Source organism: Ornithodoros turicata, chromosome 5 (genome assembly GCF_037126465.1).
Source record: "Ornithodoros turicata isolate Travis chromosome 5, ASM3712646v1, whole genome shotgun sequence".
In the NCBI taxonomy this organism is placed as follows: domain Eukaryota; kingdom Metazoa; phylum Arthropoda; class Arachnida; order Ixodida; family Argasidae; genus Ornithodoros; species Ornithodoros turicata.
Genome location: NC_088205.1, coordinates 2,351,091 through 2,368,255, shown reverse-complemented (window position 1 = coordinate 2,368,255; position 17,165 = coordinate 2,351,091). Strand labels below are relative to the sequence as shown.

Genomic DNA, 17,165 nt, shown 5'->3' with positions numbered 1-17,165 from the left:
AGCTAAGTCGTAAGGCAACCTCAGATACCACAGATTCAATTGTTTGCAATCAGGTACCTCTTTGTGGTTCCTTGTTTCCAGGCTCTAAAAAACGCGCGTGGCATTTGGAAAAATGCCACGGGAAGACATACATCCGAGACTCTAGGGCGCCGTGATACTAGCTCCCTCAAGCGTGCTGTGGATGAACGAGACCTGCTGATAGGTTGGGTGCGGAAGCGGAATGGAGGAGGACTGTTCATTTGTTCACAGCACGCTCGAGGGGGCTAGTGTCGCGGGACACTATTCAATTCAGTGCAATCCAATCCAATCCAATCCTTATTGTCTCCTTCGGTAGTGGCTAAGAGCCCGATGTGCTTGACATCCCAGATCCGCGTGATCACGTGGTAACATTTAAATTTCGCGCGTTTCTTACAAACGCACACACAGACACACACAGACACACACACAGAAGGTACTTGACTGCAAGCAACTGAATTCGGTGTTTCTGAAAGCGTTCAACGACTTTCCTGTTTTGTGTTGTTTTTTTTTTTTTCGCGACTCTATAAATTTAATATTTGAAAATTGCAGGATTTATCTAAAGCGATTAATTATTTGGAGCGAGACAAAATAGATACTGATTTGCGCGCGACGACTGCCAACCAAATTTCACCCTCGCACTGCACTTTTTGTTCTAAAAGCTTGGTTCAAGTGACGTGGAACATGACGAGGTAAACACGATGCAAAAGACAAAGAGACGGAGGAGCGGACAGGACGAGCGTCCCTTTGTCTTTTGCGCCGTGTTTACCTCATCATGCACTCACACCAACTAGCCCAATTGCTCGTCGTGACGTCGACCACCCTGTATATGACACGCGGGCTTTCGTGCCATCGATATCTACTTACCGAGTGTGGGAGCAGCGAGAGTGAGGTCGTGGTCCAACATTTGCCCATAGGCCACCAAAAGGTTTCTGACTCGGCGATCGTGTTCGCTCACGTCGTGGTGGATCAAGAAGCTGACCATACGAGGGTTGGGCAGAGGTCCTCCGTCCTTGGCACGACGTGGTTCGGCCAAACCTGTCGAAATTCAACATTATTCTCCTCCACTTCACACATCAACAGCATGCGCCATTAAACTCCTAATCATCATCATCATCACACATCAACAGCGATGCGAAGCTTGGGAAGAGATTGATAGCAATGGGAAAAGATGAAAACAATGAGAAGTAAAGCAAGGAGGAGACAATAAGTAAGCAAGCAAGAATAACTAATAAGCATAAGTACTAATAAGTTGTAAGTAATAAGTAAGAAGAAAACAATAAGAAAAGATGGTTTAGCAGGTTGCAGTTATCACAGCTACAAAACGTTAGAGTATACCGCAGTAAGCAAAAGTTACAAGGGACATTGGAAAGAAATGTCCGGGCTTTCTCAGAGTGCATTCGTCTGTCATGATATTTCTATCAGCATATATTTAACTTTCTCCGCTGGATTCATTAGCTAAAACGCGCGCGCGCACACACACAAACAAGAACTCCCTCGATACCTCTCTAGGTACCTTCCCATTCTCCATAGCATTTCTGAGAGTTTCTCACCGAAGTCTTTCAGTTTAGCCGACACGTTTCAGTTTAGTTTAGTTTCAGTTTCAGTTTAGCGAGACACGAGCCAAGTTCGTTGTAAAACTTTTACCATCAGTTTAGGAAATGACGTTTAACAGTGATTCCTATCGATTGACAGTGACTTCGGTTTTAATTTCGTTTATTTCACGACGAAAAAAAGAAATGAATAGGAAACGTTATACTTTCGTCACACTGACACTCTTCATATCATTGAAACCAATGACCATTGATCATGCGTTCAGGATCACACAGCGTGTAACGCGACAACCCGTAAGGTGTACTGGACCGTATGCTTCCTGAGAGGAGAACACGTTGTACTCTGGATGGCACGCTGGTTGACACGTTGCAGCTCCACGTAAAGCCACTAATCTAAAAGGTGCTTTTCAGTCTCTAGAACATTAATATTTTTAAGACGAGCCTTCTTAGTCTTACGTAAGAAGCCAAACTGTATAACCTATTCTCCAGGACGAGGGGGAAATATCGGTTCACTTAAAAAAACTTTGGAGCTCACTCTAAAGCGAAGCTCTCCAAACTGTAGGGTAACCGTCGACGGCCGGGGAGGTCGACGACCAGGACATGACGCACGCATCAAACACTTAAGGTAGTTGAGGTCACTCTCCTAGATACCGCATCATTATCGTCCAATGTAATTTTTCTTTCCGGGAAGCAGTAAGAGTATCGCTCAATCAATGGGGGAAAACGGCGTTCTTGGTGCCTATGGTCATCGTTCCAGAATCGCACGCAGAAAAGTGGTCAAGAACTGCCTTCAAAAGGGCGTTGAGTAATTGTGTCGCACTCTGCAAAGGACAGGGAAAGTTCCGCGTATTAAAAAGCATGACTTCTACGCAATAGTGGGGGCGAGAAGTGAAACGCGTAAAGGTGCCTTCCCACGTTCCTGGAGATCCGGTCTTTGGGCTCGAAGAATGGAGTGTGTGACCCGAAGAACGAAAATGAGACGTTTGCGTTGCTGTTGCGCTGAGAGCATGTGAGGGTGGACCAGTTATAGAGTTGCGCTTCAACGTATAGGTGTTTGTATCAGTTTTATATGGTGTAGAGAGGAGTGAAACTCGTACGGCGGGAAAGCCTAGCAAAATAAAGACAGTGTCTACGTTATCTGATTGCTGGTGTTTGTCGTAGTCACTGCAGTCTATGCTGCGTGGAGTGCGCACAGAACGCTCTCTTCAGAGGAGAGGGGTTAAGCCGTTTTCTATTTACGGAAGTTTATTCCAATTGGTCAAGAGCACGACGTCACATCCTGGTGCACATATTGTCTGCTCTGCTTTCGCGGTGTTCTACTCCTAGCGAGAACGGGATTTTGATATTGCAAATTTGAATTTCAGGAAGAATGCTGTCGATGATTGATGTTACATTTCTCAGTTTTGTGTTCCATTCTCGTCGTTTGCCGCAAAGACCGTCTGTTTTTGTTTTCTCCGATTCTCTGCCACCGACGTGTCGCATCTTCGTCACTGTCTCTGCACTCATGGGTCGTACCGAGGGAGCAGGCGATAGCTACTCCACCGGAAGCCGACGTTCTCCTACTTACGTCTTACTCTACTCTCTTACTCCTACTTACGTCTACTATAGACTTACGGTTGGCGTCGCGCAATCCCAGCAATGCTCAGTTCACGTAGTATAGAGGACCGGGCTATAGTTTGAAGGGAACGCCTCTTCATTTGCAGCGCATATCGTGCAGATTCAAGAATTTCAGCTGGATGTTGCTAGAGTAAATCGAGTTTCCTACTTCTTAGTCTGCATTTCATCGTAGACGGGTAGGATGAACAAAACTTCGCAGTTTTCAGTTCGGATGTATCAGGTGCTTTTCCATTAGGCTGATTTCCTAGAACCAAAATTTTCGTCCTAAAGGGTAATCTAAAGGCAATCGAGCTCCAATGGGTCCGATGGAAATTGATGGTCTGAGGCTGGAACACAAAAGAAAGGACAAAGCCTCAAGTGCCTAAGAACACTGCCGGGCGGGAGCCCGGAACGGCGTCCGCAACGGCAGAAACGTCACTTGGAGGACGCCGGAGACCCGTTCCCTGGCACCGTCCAAGTCACCAAATACGTCATTGACTAGAGAAAAGCTAAAAGAACACGCAGTACCAATGTTATGATGATCGTTTAGGGCGTTCTCGTGTCTTCTGCGAACAAAAATCGCCTATAGATTCCTGAAGAAGTGATTCCGCCTTAAGTCACAGTTTGCCTTTAGTCATTCTTTCTTTTTCCCGGCCCAGTTTCTTCTCATTGGTATTCATTTTCTTTTTGTTTTCGCCTTTACGGAGGACCATCTTACCCCGCAGTGATTAGATCGGAGTAAGGTCATGGAATTCGACGACCAACCGGAATAAGTGAGACCTTACGCCTAGTAACCGTCGTCCTTGAGCAAACACTCTCTGCATACGGTATGGCCATTGTGTAATCCATACAAAATGTTTGAGACTCTGTTACGATTCTTGTACATCGCGATACTCCGATAACTATGTGACTGAAATATATCCGTCGCTTTGCATGTAGGTGGCGGAAACCTGTAGGCATGCGACAAGATCTGCAGGTGCCATATAGGTCACTGATCGCATTGCTTTCTTTTCTTGCTTTCTCCCTTTTGCGTAGTCAAATCCCATAAAACCGTGAAGGATGGGATCACGCCTGACGTCAGCGAAAACGAGTTCGGAAGGGTTTGATAGGGTGCACATCGAGCATAACGAATGCGAACTGGAGCAGACATTCCTGGCGTGAATTCGTTATAGGTGGTCCCTTCTCTACATGCCAAAGAGTATGCCCCGTTTTACGATGTGATATATTTTGTTTGTTGCGCGCGTGTTATAGCGTTATCTGGTAAATACACGAGGATAAGTAAGGAAAGCACTTGGGTGATTTCACTTTTACGTAAGGTTCGGTAATAAAATTGATACGAAAGGCTATATGTCCTGCAAGCTGTGCTGGTGACTTTTATGGGCCTACTGTGTCTAACGGATTTCAATGAGTCATGAAAGCACAGACAGCGTCGTGGGTGGCGGTACCGCGGAGAAGCACCTTTGAAGCGACATTGTTTCGTCCTGAAGTTATCGTCAAAAATGGCGTTCTTTAGAAAATGATCGCTTCGTAAACCAAGAACCTGCGTGCATTAATCATATTTTTGACTGTCTTTCGAACGCCGTTCATTCGTTGTAATGTGTGGACAGACCGCCTGGTGTGGAATAGTGGAATACAGGAGCGGACTTCGTTCGTTCAGAGCACGCTTGACGGCGCTACAGTCAATACGGGCAGTAACGTGGGATATTCCGCGGGCTTTCTTTATACCTTGACAAAAGGCAGCGTAGGACTGATTAGTGAACTTTTAAAATATGAGCTTCAGGGTCGGGGCGTCAATTGAAAAGTTGTAGAGTGCTTTAAGAAGCAAAGGGCCGAGGAGCTCCCAACAAAGTACGCTTTAGGTGACCTTTATTATGTTGTCTGTTTTTTTGTTTTTGTTTTTTTTGTCTCAAAAGAAGCCAGCAAAATGCAAAAAAAAAAAAAATGCCATATGAAAACGCACCCGAACACCACTGCGTTCATGCGGCGTTCTTTCTTTGTTTTCCTTTTTATTTTTTTTTATTTTTTTTTTGCATTACGCAGCCTTTCTTTGTAGGCCGAAAAGAAAAATACACATACGACGAGGACACCCAGTATGTAGAGGGGGACAGAGATATATCCTAGGTATAAATATACATCTGTGCTATCCATGCAGCTACTTCGAGACCACGATGAAAAAAATGAATGAATGAAAGAGCTACGATGTCACGACGCCCACCGGCAGGTACAAAATACCAACAGTATGTTATCGAAGTCACTCTACTCTTCTTTTACGTTGGAGGAACAACAGTATACTTACCATCAGCGTAGGCGGGCGGGAGGTAGCGGACCATAGCGGCACGGACACTGCCCCACGATGGATTCTGGAGATTGTTGCACATTCCTGTCAGGGTGCGGTACCTGCTCAGCTCGCACTTGACAGGCCTCAGGAATGTGGGACAGATTTCATTGACCAGTGTCTTCGTGGTGTCGATTTGCGGGAGACCGTACACGATTGCGTGGTAGGACAAGGAGAACCTGCAAGGATGCGTCGTGTGAGACCGAAGTCTTGTGTCGGGTTTCGAGGTGTGTATGAGGTCCTACTGACTGCTGCATCTACTGCGATTGATATACATGTTTTTTATATTTTTATATAGTTTTTTTTAAATTTGGCACAGCTTTTTAAATAAAAAATGCTGCGAGAGCAGCGCTGAAGCTATCTTGGCTGGCTGGTTTTGCGGCCAGGCGGATATCCTGTAGAACAGCGTATGCAACTACTGGAAGTCTAATTAGCTAAAATTCATTAATCAACTTATTAATTAGATGTTTTCTGGGAAATGCGATATAGCAGAACTGGAGCCAGTCATTTTTTTTTTTTTTCAAATCCATCGTTCTTATTAAGCACCCTGAGCAGCGAACGTATGTTGAGATATAAATTGCCAAATTTCGCTATGCAAATGAGTCAAAACCAGAACAACGCACTACTGGAACGCAGAAAGAGCGACAGGCAATCCACGTGAGTGGGTCACCCCACGCCACGTGCTTTGGAGCGATGGAACTGATTGGAGTAGGCGCTAATCTGTTGGCCAGATAGACCGATCTCGGACCCAGATAAGGCGAAGGTCGCGTCGTTTCTGCATCTCGAAAAATGCGTACTTGTGGTTTCGACTCATTTGCATAAGGACGACGGACAAAAATAATGACTGGCTCCAATCCTATCTCTCATTTCCCAGAAAATATCTAATTAAGAAGTTAATTAATGAATTTTAGCCGATTAGTCTTCCAATAGTTGCATTCCCAGACTGTCCAACAGGATGTCCGCCTGTCCGCATATCCCGCCTGCCAATATGGCATCAGCGCTGGTCTCAGTCTTTTTAATAAAAAATGTGTCGGATAATAATAATATTTAAAAAACGCCCTGTATATTCGACGATGGATATTACCCACATGCTTGTTTCAGGATTATAAAAAAATGGAATGGCTTTCAACGAGGATTACCTCCCATTTTGCTATCTCGCTTTTTCCCGAAATCCCCTAATTAAGGGATTAATTAATGAATTTTTGCTAACTAGACATCTTGTATGGTCTTGTTCAACTTAAGAACGACATCCCCGGCGCTGAAGTAGAATTATATCATGTATCCTTATTACATTTAAATATGGAAATAAGATTTGTCATAAGTAAATATGACCCGAAGAAATTTTGCTAAAACGTTTCGAATGCTGTGTTGGCTCCTGGCTGTTCAATATAGGGAGAATGGCACCGCCAACGCCGTCCGCGTGGTCCTATAACTCAACTACCAATAAAATAAATAAAGAAATAAAAACCGGCATCTATGCTGTTCTCATGTAGCTTTAAAGAAAATCAGTAGAAAAAAAAAGTATAGTGTAGTTGCAGACGTGCTAACAACCCGGAGGTGTTCGTTTCTCGCTGCTTATTCGTACTACAAAGAGTACTTACTCCTGTGGTTTCATAGCATAGTTAAATTATAGTTCGAAGTGAGGGTAAGTGGACTTATTTGCACTAGCAGCGCCCCATTAGAACAACAAAAAGATGCAAGCACAATGCAAGGGTGCAAGGATGCAAGGGTGTCCAATATCAGGGTAAATTTAAGGGTTTCAAGGACCAGTGGGAACCATGCCATTTGCTAATTCCGACGTATCACATTTACGATTACGCGAAATTCGAGAAAATCAGAGCCCTCCATTGTATTAAACAATGTTACGTGCTGTGCTGTGATGTTCAACATTCAGAAGTCGTCAGTCACGTTTGTGAATGGATCACGATTGAGTAGTCCCCATGTGTTCTCTAGTGTGTCTAGTTCCCTAGTAGGTTGTCGCACACCACCCCCTGTTGGTTGGAAATGTTTTTGTGAATATTGTGAAATATATAAACTGTGTTTCACATCACACATAAAAATGACCATCAGCCTTACGAGGTCCTTGAAAGTCCCCTAAATTTTGGTTACAAAATTCAGTGGGAATCATGGATGGGTATGGAATGTAAATAATAATTATATATAATGATACGAATAATACATATTTGTACTCCGAAATTTGGATATTGAAGTACCCCCGGGTTTTCTCTCGTTTGGCACACCCATGAACCCCTCTCTCTGCTCACAGTGATAAAGTCAAAAACGTAAATGGTTGTCTTTAGAAGAGACTTACTTTCTGGCAAGGACCTTTGATGCCTCAAGGACGATCTCCGCAGGTACGGTGATGTGTTCTGATGTTGGCGAATCAGAGTTGAGCTCGTAGATTTCGTGAGGCACGTGACCGCCGAACTTTGCCTTGGCTACCACGACGGCTTGGTTTACGTCGTCGTAGGTTATGCACTGCTGACCTTCCGTCAACGCAACCGCTTTCAGCCTGAGCAGTGGAAGTGGAAGAAAATGGCTATGGTATCTGTGGTGGCGTTTTGGCGACGAGTTCATTTCTGTACAATGTCTTTCATTCTCAACAAGTTCAAACTGGTCGGACCTTTTGCTTTACCTGAGCTGTTTACGTGCTTCTACTCCAAGTTATTACATTGCAGTTGCAGGATTTGCAGCATCGATAGGGAGTGTTAACCGTGTTCTTAACATTGTCCATAACATTGTTTCTGCTTCTCACAGAAGCTGTACCATTGTTCCACTTGAGTGTTTGAAGCTACGGTGCTACGACACTAAACGCACAGTCCCACCACAGTGCTTCAATCTTTCCGGGTACCTTGCAAGCTGCTTTCCCCCTCACACGTCACTAACCTTATCAGTAATCTACGCGACAGAAACATACGCATAACACCGCAGGAGACCACGCACTCTATGTACCATCATTGTTCGCGCAATTTCGTGGCTAACAGTAAGCATTGCGCTAATTGTCGAGCGTCGCAATACTTATTGATGATTGATCGAAAGTATGACAAAGCTCGAAAGGTAGATAAATGTTCGATGCGATCATATTTGGAGCTTCAATTACTTCGCGCGGCAACATGCACTTACAACCCCATTACCATTATTGATTCATTCGGGCATCTCTTCTCACCTATTATCACTAGCACGTGTTATCACTAGCAGTCTTCAACCACAGTCCCAGTTTATCACGCTTCGATTAAACTTCTGCCATATTAGCCTCTCTTCACCAGCCTATTAAGTCACGCTGAATATCTCCGAGCGTCGGAAACGCGTGCAACGTACGTCACGTCCGTGTACACCAATTATCATTACCACGGCAATAAATGTCACTGAGGTCCTTAGAAAGGGGCTTTGGACACGAGGCCGCGTCTAAACAAGTTCACCCTTGACACGGCAGTGCTGATGAATTGCTCGAATTAATATCGATCGGCTGTTTTGTGCAAGCTGACGATTAGGACAAGTGACGCAAGACGTGATGCGCGCTCGTTTTCATAGCAATTAGGTCATGACAGGAAAGAAACGAAGAAATGAATGTGGGCTCGCCTCCGTCCGACCCGTTCTGTTGCTTCGGATGATTAATTACGAGAAATTAATGTCCTCGAATCGACGAGCTGAGACGACGAGTGAGCGGTGGTCACACGCGACCATTTCGTTTTTCTTTTTATGTGAGGCCACTTACATTTCTTCTTCTTCTTCTTCTTCTTTTTTTGAAGGGGAACACCAAAAAAATTTTATCGTGATGATAATGAGTGACGTGTTTCATCGCCACAGGCGACACTTTGCCTCATTACTCGAGGTAATTTTGTGAAAATATAATGATGAGATTCACAGTGAGGACCGGAGTCCTACAATGTCCAGAAGTGCTAGTAGTGCTTTTAGGACAATGCGATGGGGAAATGCACTTGATCATGGACCAAGCAATTTTATCATAGTGAAGGAGCGAGAGTCTAGCTGATTTAAGGACACTCTAAGTACATAGTCCTGGAAAGATTGTGGTGTGGGCAGTGGAGAAGGATGTGTTCCGGCGACATTCGTCAGTTTTATTGCGTCGTACGCTATCGCCTTTGCGTTATACGTAAGGGATAGTAATGAGCTTTAGTATATCGTACGCGAAGGCGACAGCGTACGATATGCTAAAAACTCACTGGTGTTTTTGATTCTACGCACTGTGCGAAGCCCTGTTTATTGTTTTGCGCGTGCGCAGAACCACCGACACTATCCGTTACGTACGCAAAGGTACGTTAGCGTACGATGCACTAAAGCCCACTATTCCCGAGTTTTATTATACCGTTGGTAACGCCACCGTCAAGTTACTAGTGATATATATGCTTTAGTATAGATATGATAGATATGGTTTAGTGTATATTTATATATCGTACGCTATCGCATTTGCGTACGTAGGGGATAGCGTTAGTGGTTCTGAGCACACGCAATACATAAAGAGAGCTTTGCGCATTGCGCAGAATCACGACGCTATTCCTTCCGAACGCAAAGGCGACAGCGTACGATACTGACCGTGTCTTCACATGAGGGACATTCCCCCAGAAGCGGAAGATGCAAAAAGCGGTATAGCTTTCTGCTGTCACGTGATCACGTGTCTTCACCTACACTGCTGACCGTGGGGAATATCTTGCTACACAGCCACACGATATTCCGTAGCAGACGACAGCAAAATACGCTGACGGTGTCGTCTGCTAAGTGTCGTCTGCTAAATGCCCAGTACGCCACTCCCGATATTCCGGCACCGTCTGAATGGTCAACATAACACGGGTCGGAACTTGGTCTATGTGAGCAGTGTTTTCGCTTTTTCTTCCACTAGAATATTCCGCGAGGATGTCGATCATGTGAATACACGGTCACTATCATAGCTACCGGAACCAATAACAGCGTGCGTGTCTCAGAGTCTTATCTGTTGATTGGGTGGTGTATTCGCGGTATCCTACCGGGCTTTCGGTAGCGGTATACTAAAACTCATTATTAGAGAGTTTTAGTATACCGGCCATAGGCTACCGGTGGGGCCGGTATTGACGTCATGCCTTCTCTGCGCGAGCGGAATACCGGCCTCCCGGTCCTACCGGCCGCCGGTCGGAGGGGCGAAATACCGCGCAGCCTACCGCCAGCGTACCGCTCGCTTCACCGGCGAGATCGACAGCAGCGCCGCCGCTCTCCTTCCCGTCTCCGTGCGTCGCTACCGGTGAAATGTCGCGGTAGAGTCACGCTATACTAAACGAGCCTGTTATACCGGAGCCGGGGACTGCGGTAAGCAAGTCCACCGGTAGCCGCGGTAGCCTACCGGGCACCGGTAGCGGTATACTAAAACTCTCATTATCCCATGCATCAACGCAGCATCCCGACGGGAGATATTCTGTGGTATCTAAAGAGCTAGCGTCGAATGCGCTCTAACGTGTCCTCCATGTATGACGTCAATAACGACACGCTAACGACAACCACCGCTGATGTAACTTCCCCGCATTATCACTCCGTACCGCTGGCAAGCACGCTTTAAGTTGCGTGTCGTTAGCCCCTTGACAAACACACGACTTACTGTGGCACGAAATTTGATATATACTGTAGACCCGCTGGAGATTCTAGACTCGGTTTCTGTATGATGGCGGCGTGAGGTTTCGTCGTCGTCACGATGAGAGCACACTCTGGAGCGTAGTCAGGGCTGTAAGGGGACGGCCTGCCGCCTTCATACACCAAGGAGCCGCCCATTGTTAACAGCGCAGCCGCTGTTAACAGCACCACCCTGCGGAGGAATAAAACGACGTGTCAAATTAGGTGTCCCGGAATGCAACATGTAGCTCGCGAAAAACACATGGAATGGACTGCACACATTTCTTTTGTGACTAACGGTGACCTGCCGTTTGAATCGTGACTTCGTGAGGTGATGACCAGATGACCAGGTTCAAGCCTTGTGGACATGTGTCCGTTTTGATTTTATTTGCGAGGAAATTAAACGAAGTATAGCAAATAAGCTGAAGGTCATAAGAAAGCACATAAAACTGAAGGGTCGGCAGTTCGCAATGTAAAGTGTCAGTACGGACCCGAATAAAGACTAGAACAAACTCTGTAATTAATATGCTTTCTTATGATGCTCATAGTCACCGAGCAAAATTGCTGTCCTGTCCTCTTCCTTTTTATTTATTTTCTATTTTTATATTTTTTAAAGGAATACCAAAACCGACTCTTTGCTTGGCTAACCTTTGTTCTCTTCTTCTTTCTTTTTTTAAATAAACATATCCCCCCTTTTTGCTGTCCTCTCTCCACCTGTCAACGTCTGTATGCCGCTTATAGCCACAGTTGCTTCGTGGCACTAACACGGAATGAAACACGTGCAAAATATTTCAGTTAAATTTGCAGCCAATGCCTTATAACTTAATTTTATAGCGAGCGGTGTCGCAGCCGTGACGCCATTGTGAGCAACTTCTCGTTTCTGTTCTACCAACCAATCAAGTCACTAATTAGAGATAAAACTTGCTGTATTAACTTACTATTACTATTAATTACTATTACTATTAAAACTTACGTATTAACCCATCTCAAAGCCATCGTTTATCATCGTTATTTTAGTCACGCATTCTTGTGAGTCAAAGCGCTGTAGCTCATGCTGACGTCAGCGTGAAACCGAAACCGAAACCACATGTGAACATGCTGTTCGCTTCTCTCGTTCATTTCGAAAACTACAACGCTGTGCTGGATGAAGTTTAGCAAGTGGCATCTGCGCGCAAGTTACAATGGAATACAGTTCTAATCTCGAAATCAGTTGGCAGCTACGGATTGTCCTTTCTAAGTGTCGGCTCACCTATTTGTTCCCGAAAAAAAAAGAAAAAGAAGAAGAGAAAGTGCAACCTTCTTTCGCGATTTCCTACAATAGTGCGCTAGTGAGGTAAAACTCCCCACAGCGAGCACTTTCTCTCAACACACGCTAGAAGCAGTTCAGCAGTCAAATAGACCATGAACACGAAAAGTGGTTGCTCGTAATAACGTGTGTCTTCCTGCTCCCATTTCTCTGCTGAACGGTAACTAGCTATTAGCTAATCACAATTCCGCACATGCACGCTCCTTCCTTATCACTCCTTTCTTAACGAGACCAGGAGCAGCGAAACATAGGTGTCGCGGCGTCTGTGTCACCCAATAACAGTCCGAGAATAGTTAACGCGTGCTAATGACTTTCCTGGATGAACTATGTAACTATCCATCCTGCTATAAAAAAAAACGTGCTTTCTTATCGCGCAGTGTCGCGTCAGTCTGTGCCGGAAGACGGTACAATGACGGAAGAGCCTGCACATTAATGGGGAGTAATTTTAATTGCTTAAGGCACTGCCTGTACATCTGCAATGCAAGACGGAAGCTCCGATAGCTTTTTTTATGCGATGTGCAAGGTACCACGTGTCATGACCTGCTCTTCATGGGCGTGGAGACAAATCTCAGTTTCCGCAGAGCCTCAGGACACTCATGAACTGCATGTGACGCGTCTCTCTTCTTCTTTCTTCCCTTTTCCTTTCTTTTTGTCCTCTTCCGTTTTTTTTTATATTTTTTTGTGGAATAGCAAGCCGAATCTTTGCCCGGTTAATCTATTCTTTCCTAACCCAACCTTCTTTATTTAATTAATACCCCCCAAGATATGCCCTAAGTTTAAAGAACGGCAGTCAATCACATTGACGTTTGCGCAAAAGGTTGTGTTCGTCCATTCTATGACCGTTGCTTAACGTACGGTTCGGCTGATCAAGCAACGGTGATTGGTGATGGCGTAGCCACGCTGTGAAAGGCGATGGCGACGACTTCTCACTGCACGGTTAGAAAGAAACTTTGCCCGTTTTCAAGGTGTTCAGTGCTGCACTATCACATGAAAATGAAACGAGTGTCATCGAATATAGAGTAGCGATTTCTCGACCTTCATGCATTTAATTTGTTAGGCTAGAGAGTGATGGATCACGACGTTACCCACTGATTTTAATATACGCAAGATACATAAGCCGCTCTTGAAAAAAAAAAAAAAAGAAACATCTAAGGCTGAGACACAAACTCGTGCAAAGAAAACCACACACACACACGCACACACACACAAAACTAACGGCAACGTAGGCCAAAAATATCGCTCGGTAAGGACTGCGTATCATTTCTTTTGTAGTACTTTTTAGTGGTACTTTAGTAGTACTGTAGGTACTTTAGTACTCTGAGTAGTACTTTTTTGAACCACCTCTAAGAAGAAAAATTTCACGAATGATGACGGTAGCAAAGAAAAAGTATGGAGAAATTTCAGACACTTTCATTGAACCATGACTTATTTACTTTACTACATTCATTGAAGTTGAGACGTTTTTACGTGAGTGCAAAATGAAGATAATGTGAATACAAGTATGCGGCAAGAGAAAATTAGTACAGGAATATAGGATCTCACAAGCCCCCGGTAAAATTCTCTGCTTACCTAATCAGACTCCTTACAGCTAACGTATTGCCCACAAAGGGACAGTTAATAATAGAGTCACAGCTTGTTGTCACTCGTGAGTGTGACTTAAAAACCAGGCTCGACTCGAGTGTTATGTGAAGTTGGATTTTGTTTGTGCAGATACCACTTCCGGCCATTGAACGATACACGTGCATGTTTAGCGATCGCATTCACCCACCTAATGTTTTTTTTGCACATATGACGATAATGGTTCCCAATTCCGCTTAAAACTGAACTACTTCATTTGTTGTTGGTCAGGTACAACAAACTTGAGACGGAAACGGAAAAGAAGTTGGATGTTAACGTCGAAGTTCGATCAGTGAATTCAAAGCAGATCACGTGATTGACGAGGGGCGACGAACAACATCCCTATTGGCGATAGTTAATGTGTTCGTGGATGTGTGCGCTAGTATTTCTCGTTGTAGAACGGAACTCTTCCTACCGGTTTCCACGGAGAGATTCCCCCACCTCAGAACATCGCTCCGAGGCACGAAATACCGTTTTTGCTCTCTTCGGGTGCTGATGAAGTGAAACCCGTTTTCTCCTTTCTTTCTTTCTTTTTTGTTTCCTTCTGGTCTGGTCTCATTCCATCGTTGCGGCAGTGAGAACATTTCGACCGCTGGGTTACTTCCGGAATCTTCTTTCTTCTTCTGTCACTGTGTTCTGTTTCTCGTTAGACTGACGTCACCGTGTTGACGCGCGACTTCAACACTGTCAGTCGTAATTGCGGCCTCGAAGAGATAATGTGTCGCGTTATGCCTTGCCCGATATAGCAAGGGAAGAGAAAATAGCGAACGCGGAACTGATGTTCTCGTTGTTGCACACACGAAGTATAGGTAATACCTGACCTGGTTAGAACAGGAACGGGTGTATTTCGTTGGGCTTGGACAAAAAAAAAAATAAAGAAGAAGAAGAAAAACTTGTTGGTATGACGTGACGTGTGCCTGGGTGTCTTCTGAGGTTGAGGACACACGGGAGTACAAAGACAGAACTGTCCACTTCTGTCCTGTCCAGTGTCCGTCTCCACTCTCATGTGTCCATGTGTGCTCCATTCTCAAGGAAATGCTGCTTTTTTCGCGTATACGGGGTGTTTGCTCTAACGTGTCCCGAAATTATATTTAAAGCGAGCGATCAAAGAAAAGCAAGTGGTACTTTTCTGCTTCTTGAGTAAGAAACAGGTACTGCTTGACTAGTAGCACCTGTTTCTTAGTTAAGTAGCTGAAAAGTAGCGCTCGTTTCTCTTTTATCGCTCGATTTAAATAAAATTTCTGGACACGTTAGAGGAAAAAACAGTCTCTGTACGAAATATCGGCGGCTCCATTACTGAGGCAAATCCCTCTACCGGTTCGCTGGATTTCTACCCATCTACCCTGTATACATGCATTTTACAAACACTAAAAGTTGGAAGAAATTAGTGCTGAAACCTTACACAGTCTGTGCGAAGCCAAGAAAGAATACGCGCAGGATTGGACGCTGTGCATATGATGGAAAGCAACTGATCCGGGACAAACAATCTGACGAACGCAACAACACGAGCCTCGAGGTGCCCAGCAACATTATGGTTAGCCCACCTGACCGGTAATTAAGATTTAGTTAATTTAGGTAATTAAGCGGATTCGATTCCTGCAGCTCTCTGGCTTGTTCGACGACTACTATTTTTCAATCTCACTGTATCAGTACAGGATGTGTTTTCGAGATGTGGCTAAAGAAAGGGTCATATATATAAGTGACGTGCAAATATGTGCGCATATGCGTACCAGCGACTATGTGCGCACTAGCAGTAGCATCAAAATGTCATCTGCCCGTTCATGCTCCGCAGTAAGTCCCATTTTACAGCTTGTCAGTAGCAGAATGTGCCCTTTCGTCGAAATGCTAATAATAATTACGCACGGCGGCCTGCTTTTGGGTCGAAAACAAGTCCCGTCCTAGTTTGAAATATAGGCGGCCCCTGTCCGCAGTAGTGTTTTCCTGAGTGGCCACGAAAATTACACAAACAGAAGAAAGAAAACCCACCAGAAGAGATTTGAGAGGCCATCAATAATTTGTTAAGGATTACTGGAAACGAACAAAGGCTGTTGTATTTAAGCCTAAAAATGCGCAAGTTATGAATTCAACAATAACGTAATTGAAACAGATTGCATAGAGGTTAAATACGGGGTAAAACTACTCGGGCGTTTATCCTAAAGGGGCACTATAATGCAAAAACAACTTGTTCTCAAGCGAAAGTCGGTGTTTCAGTTAGCATAAAGCAACCAAAAACAGTTCACACAGCGCCACCGTTTAGAAGAAAAACGAAGTGAAAACAGAGCCATCTTTGGTGGTGGTGGTGCTAATGAAAGAGCTCGCTGTTGTCGTCTTAACAGAGGTGGACAACGTCACAACTAACGCTCTGAGGGAATGTGCGTCCTGGGCCGACTTCCAAGGGAACTGTGGCGACATACGTCTGACAGCGTATGAGGAAAACCCAGTAACAACCTCAGACAGCTCAGCCGGCAACGGGATTCAAACCCGGGTACCTCCCAGTCTCGACATGACATGGCCAGTACGCTGACCACTGAGCCATGCGAGCTTGTGAGCCGTCTTTGGTGGTGGTGATGGTGGTGATGATGAAAGGGTGAAAGGGAAAGGGTGGTGATGACCTATCGTGAGTTTGTCTCTGTGTCTGTGCTGCAGAGGATGGCTGTAGGCTGGAGAGGTAGCGGAACCTGTCTTAGTTGTGCGATCTCGAGGACAGCTTTGTTAGGTTAAACATCCGGCCTATATTTATAAGCTTTATACCTATATAGGCTCTATCTCGTTACAGAGCTGATGTGATGTCTCATAACCATAGTTTTATTGATGTACTCAGACAAAAAATTTCTAAAAGTTCCTTATGATGCACGTGAAGCACCATTGTTGAAAATACCCTACTGCAGTGCTAAGTATAGTCGACAGAGCATCGGTTATCGTATTGCCAGTGGAGATATATAATAATGCTTCCATAATTAGTGTTAGAAAAAGGAGCTCGGAGAAGTGTTATTGTTTTAATTTTTCGTGTCTTTTCTGCTGTTTTCTGTTTTGTTTGGTTACTGTTTTTAAGTTTTGTCATTTTCTTTAGGTTGTCAAACGTGATGTATTTTCTTTACCGAGTCGGATTGTTAAAGTACCCCAGCTTTGGTTTTGTTTGCTACCAGAACTC

The 17,165-nt window shown here is 44.7% G+C and overlaps 1 protein-coding gene across 1 annotated transcript in view; it reads right to left on the bottom strand.

The window, feature by feature from the left end:
* Nucleotides 1-17,165, bottom strand: part of LOC135393793 (chorion peroxidase-like) — a 104,949-nt gene that overhangs the window by 20,539 nt on the left and 67,245 nt on the right. Inside the window, exons 2-5 of the mRNA XM_064624065.1 lie at nt 11,081-11,284; nt 7,811-8,011; nt 5,461-5,678; nt 883-1,053 (exon numbers count right to left, since the gene is read on the bottom strand). Coding sequence (XP_064480135.1) covers nt 883-1,053; nt 5,461-5,678; nt 7,811-8,011; nt 11,081-11,284 — 794 coding nt within the window. The remainder of the gene's footprint in view (nt 1-882; nt 1,054-5,460; nt 5,679-7,810; nt 8,012-11,080; nt 11,285-17,165) is intronic.